The 5,039-nt window shown below is 48.6% G+C and overlaps 1 protein-coding gene across 1 annotated transcript; it reads right to left on the bottom strand.

Moving 5' to 3' along the window:
- Positions 1-2,810: 2,810 nt before the first annotated feature.
- On the bottom strand, positions 2,811-4,623 carry MAGEE2 (MAGE family member E2). The gene has a single exon (XM_063084381.1). The coding sequence runs from the start codon at positions 4,621-4,623 to the stop codon at positions 3,052-3,054; it is 1,572 nt and encodes a 523-aa protein (XP_062940451.1). The 3' UTR covers positions 2,811-3,051.
- Between the last annotated feature and the right edge of the window lie 416 nt (positions 4,624-5,039).

Here is a 5,039-nt window from a genome sequence, read left to right as displayed (position 1 = left end):
GCCCATATCTAACCAATATTCATTCTGCAAGCCCCACCTTGGTCAAAACTTCAGTACTTGGTGGGTATTCATGACCCAAAGAGTCTGCGAATGAGCTCAGGCCTTCCCATTTTTCAAATGAATTCACAAAGATTAAAAGGATATTTTGTCTGGTGTTCTAAAGGCTTTACAGTGATTTTACATTGGAGTAACTCATGTAGCATTTTCTGTAAGTCTTGTTTACCAGATGCTCACTTTCATCCCTAAGTGTTTCTCCTAGGGGCTGTTAATTCTAAGTTGGTGTCTGAAGGATGGAGAGTACTTAGGCCTCTCTTGGCCTTCAAAGGAATAGCTATGGTCACAGAGAGACCACACTCTTTCCCTCACCATAGACATGTGCCCTGCAAGTCTCACTCTTATCACTTCTGGAAAACTGCATGTGGCATCTGTGATACAGGGCTATTTGCCACTGTGTTCTTGCATCCTGAGCAACCTTGGGCAAGGAAGGACTTCTGTCAGGTTGTTGTTCTTTCAGGGTTGCAAAAAAAATTACTGAATACTTCTGGAAGTCCAGAAATGGTAATGTTTGACTATCCCTGGGTGGAAGCCAACAGATAAGGCTGGAGGTTTGTAGAGGAGCAGATTGGGGAAGACTCACAGGACAGAGTAGAGAGATTGGAAAGAAATGAGTATTGTACACCTAGACAGCTTCCCTGGAGCCCCAGTGATGAAACAAGGAAGAACCTGGAGAAACTTCAGCTTCATTTTTATCCTCCTTCTGAGGGCTATCACCTTCCCTCTGCACCCTGGACTCCAAGCCTAGTTCTTATTGACTGGCTGTGTGACCTTGGGCTTATTAGTTAAGCCTCATTTTCCTGTAATGTTAAGTGGGACTATTAAAATGCTTCTTGGAGAACTAGTGGAAAGATTAGAGCTAAGTACATGAAGAACTCAGCCCAGTGCCTGACACATATTTAGTACTCAACAATTGGCAGCTTTACATTGATGATTGTTGGTCCTGATGCCACACTTTCCCCTTGGCGGGTTTCTTTCTACAGGACTCCCCTGAGAAGCTGATGTGTTTGAGGACCCAGAAACTGCACCAATCCAAAAAAGTCAGAATAAGAAAAACTTGGCACCTCAATCCACTTGCCCCCTTCCCCTGCCCTGCCCCACAAGTATGTACAAGGAGGCTGAAGAATGAAAGGCTCGCGGTAGTGCGGAGGCAGGACCCCACTCCAAGATCCCAGATTTTGAGTTGTATACTCTCCTGCCTCACAACCCTGCCCCCACCCTGTTTTCAAGAATTCCTTTAGCTCAGGCTCTCCAGTTATACTCATTTTCTCCTCACCAGAAATCCCACCCTTAGCATTCAGTTCTTGGAATGCTACTAAAGGGGAGCTCACTGAGACCTAGTAGAGGCTGTTATCTCCCTGGCAACCATGGAGTATGTCTGTGCATTTCCTCCTCAAGCAGACAGTTCTAATTAGGCTCTGCACCATGGCCGGCCAAACCTGGACCAAAAGGGTGTATCTCCCCTCCCCCGGTCTGCTCCCCCACCCCTCCCCCAGCAAAACGGTTGCGTGGTTCTCTTCCTGAGGCTGACGAAAATGTGAGGAATGTCTTCCAACTTTCTCCCATCTAGTAGTGGTGATTAAGTGAATAAAAAGGGCAGAAAGCGTGAAGGTGTCAGGAGGTGAGGAAGCATAAAACCTACCTACTAGTAGGCAGCACCTCTTACCCCCCATAGGTGATTTTTCTTATGACACCCACCCCTGTGCTAGGGATCCCTCCCAGAAATTGTTACTGCCGACTCACTGCAAGCAAGGCTAGAAGCTGTGAGAGAGATCAGGAGGAAGACAGCCAAAATACTGACACTTACCTCAAAAGCTTGGGTGCTGAAATAAAGTGCGCTGGCAGAGGATCCGTGCAGAGCTCTTCCAGGTGGATTGTTCAGTCTGATTCAAGATCCAAGACCAGCTGCTTTCAGGAAAGCCATTGTTGATTCCTAAGAGCCATTCTCTGAAGATACAGGCCCTTGCTACCTCTGCCACAGACTCATCTTTCCCACTTTGAACTCAAAATTGTCTTTCTGAGTTACTTTCAAATCCCCTGAAGGCATTTTACACACTGCCCCTGTCTTCAGGAGCAGTCCCTCCCTCCTTCTCCCCAACCTCAGGGCTCAAAGTAGATGTCACTAAAGCACATGTGTCCCCAGCCCTCCATACCACATCATCCTCCCCACCACCACCTCTGACCACTCCCCCACTCATCCCTTGCTTGACACCCCTGCACCTTCCCCAGAACTTCATGGATCCTATGGCCTTCTCCACCACCCCTCCCAGCACTTAAAGTTGGGAGTTATTCCTGCGGACTCCCACAGCACTCTGAGCTTACCCCTATTATCACTTGCCACAGCTTAATATAATTGCTGTTTTACTTCCATGGGACTCCTCCCCCTTAAGCCCTGGGACCCAGTTGGGTCTTATTCACCCATATAGTTCCAGCATATAGCACTGTGCTCAGAGCATGGCAGGTGCTTAATAAATATTTATAAAATAAATGAGTGCATAAGCATAGTATCTAATTATGCTTTAACTTTTTACTGCACTCTGGAACAGCAAAGCAAATACAAGTAAATGGCAGTCTTTTTTTTTTAATGCAACAATAGACACAAAGAGAGGGCAACCACAGATTAATCGTTTTGTGTTTGTTTTTGGTGTGTGTGCGTGCATGTGTGTGTTGTTATTGTTATTTAACTCCTGTGTCAGATCATTTTACTGATTAATTCAAACATATAAATATTGCCAATACATTTTACACAGGTATCTGAACTTTTATACTGAAACAAGTCAAGGATGGTAAATAAGCAATTTCATTTCTAAACACTGATCATGATTCAAGGGTACGTTAAATGAAAGGAAATATTAGAAGTGGAACACAGACTGCAATCACAATGTATACGCCCCACCCCAACCTTCCCCAACTTTGGATTTGGGGCCCCAGTGCCCATTTCCCCAATGTCTCTTTTACTGATGTCATTCAACGAAAGTGATACATCTTCCCCAGACTTTACATGGAGCCAAAGAAGAACATGGCAGTTGCCTCTGATCTGGCTCTGGCGTCCTCATCTTCCACAGCCTCCCTATATTGCTCTGGCCAGTCCTGTGGTCGCTTTCTGTAGAGCTTTGCCATGTACTCCAAGGCTTTCATTTTGGTGGTTTCAAGGTGAGCTCGAGGACCCCATAGAAGCTCATATTCAACTGGATTAGAGTAGGATAGTGGCCTGCATTCCAGGTAACGCTGTCTCATAAGCTTACAGGTGATGGCATGCTTTCTCCCTACATCCACACTGAATCTCCGAAGCAAGTTCCAGACGTTGGCCTCTTTGACACGGTTGCCCATCAGGAAGATCAAACCCAGGATCGGCATCACATATTCTTGAGTGGGTCTCCCCAGGCTCTCTAGCATCAATTGCTCTTCTTCTGATTCTGGCTGCTGGACAAGGAGGTAGATGTGCTCACTGGTATCAACCTCAATCAGAGAGAACCCATAGAACAGGTCAAGGATTAGAGTAGCTCGACTGAGGATATTCGGGAACACATCCTCGAATTCTTTGCCAGTGTGAGCCAATAGCTCATCCTGATGTATGGGCAGCAGCTCCTCAGTGACATTAATGGCCAACTGGACCAAATCATTTGCCTTATCATTCATTATGTCCTCTGACCAGAACTCTAAGCCAGCAGCCTGGTTTCTTTCTTTGGCTTTGTCAGCTTCCAGGGCCTTGTTATATTCTTCTGGCCATCTCCAGGGTTCTTCACCATGGGCCTCTGCCACAAACTTCAGGGCTTCCATCTTTGTGATTTCCCTGTGGGCTCTAGAACCCCACAAGAACTCAAATTCGAGGGGATTAGTGCCATACACTGGCCAGTACTCCAAGAAGCGCATGCGTACAAAGTCAGTAGTGAGGAGGTTCCTTGTGTTCCCAAAGAGGTTGTTGATCCTCTGAGACTCATCCAAGACATCAGCCTTTAGCAGCAGGTCCCAAATGGAGGCCTCTCTTGCTCGGTTGCCATTAAGAAGAATGTGGCCTAGGACCAGGGCCAGAAGACCTGCCTTTGGCATGTCCAGGGACTCTGCTATCCGATCAGTATTCTGGGGACCCCGTTTGCTGATTAGGTTGTAGGTGTCAGCCTGGGGGTCAAGAACCCTCAGGTTCAACCCATAGACCCGATCCAGGTGTGCAGAGGCTCGTCTGAGGATCTCAGGGAACTGACCTGAGTATTCTCTGAGAAACTCCAGCATCTCTGACTGCTGGATAGACCCCTCGGTTTGACTTTTCATTCTCATGAAATTCATCAAAGCAATCGACCTATCTTCTAGAGGGTCGTGGACCTTGAGCGCCCCCAAACGTCGGGACTGCTCGTCAATCAGGATCTCGAGGTCATTCGAGTCCTGCGCAGCCAGGGAAGCGCTGGCACCCTGTGGGTCTATTGGCTCCTGCGGGCCCCGGGGGGCATCGGGGACTAGCAAGGAGGTGGGGGGCCCGGAGGCGTTAGTAGCCTGCATTTCACCCCGGCCGTCGCTGTAATCTGCAGTGGTCTCTGCGCTGCCGTAGCGCGCATTCTGGCTTACCAGAGACATGATTCCAGGAGACAGGAGCGGGCACGGTGAGGTCAGCGATCCGTTGCAGAGAGACCGGTAGATGTGGTGGCGTCTCGGCACAAAGTGGAAGCCCGAGACCCGGGGAGCTGGGCGGCTAAGAAGTGAGAGCTGGTGAGAAAAGCGATCTTTTCCACAAGCACTAGCCAGCAATGACCGCAAGCCTCAGTGTTCAGGTTTGCCGCAGCCTACGCAGGCGCAGTCAGGCTCTGTGACGTGTGGCCACGCCCTGTTCTGTCTTCCACTCCCGCCCCCCACCCCCACCTCTCACGGGCAGGCGAGACTGGTTGAAGTGGTTGTTGCAGGACTAGAACTTGTTAGGAAAGAGAATTCAAGAAAGAGGGTAACAGAGATAAAGCAAAGGGGTCTGGGTGGGGGATTGTTCAATGACGTTCCCC

The sequence above is a fragment of the Cynocephalus volans genome, chromosome X (genome assembly GCF_027409185.1).
Source record: "Cynocephalus volans isolate mCynVol1 chromosome X, mCynVol1.pri, whole genome shotgun sequence".
In the NCBI taxonomy this organism is placed as follows: domain Eukaryota; kingdom Metazoa; phylum Chordata; class Mammalia; order Dermoptera; family Cynocephalidae; genus Cynocephalus; species Cynocephalus volans.
Note: the sequence above shows the minus strand (reverse complement) of the source record. Positions and strands in the feature narration are given on the sequence as shown.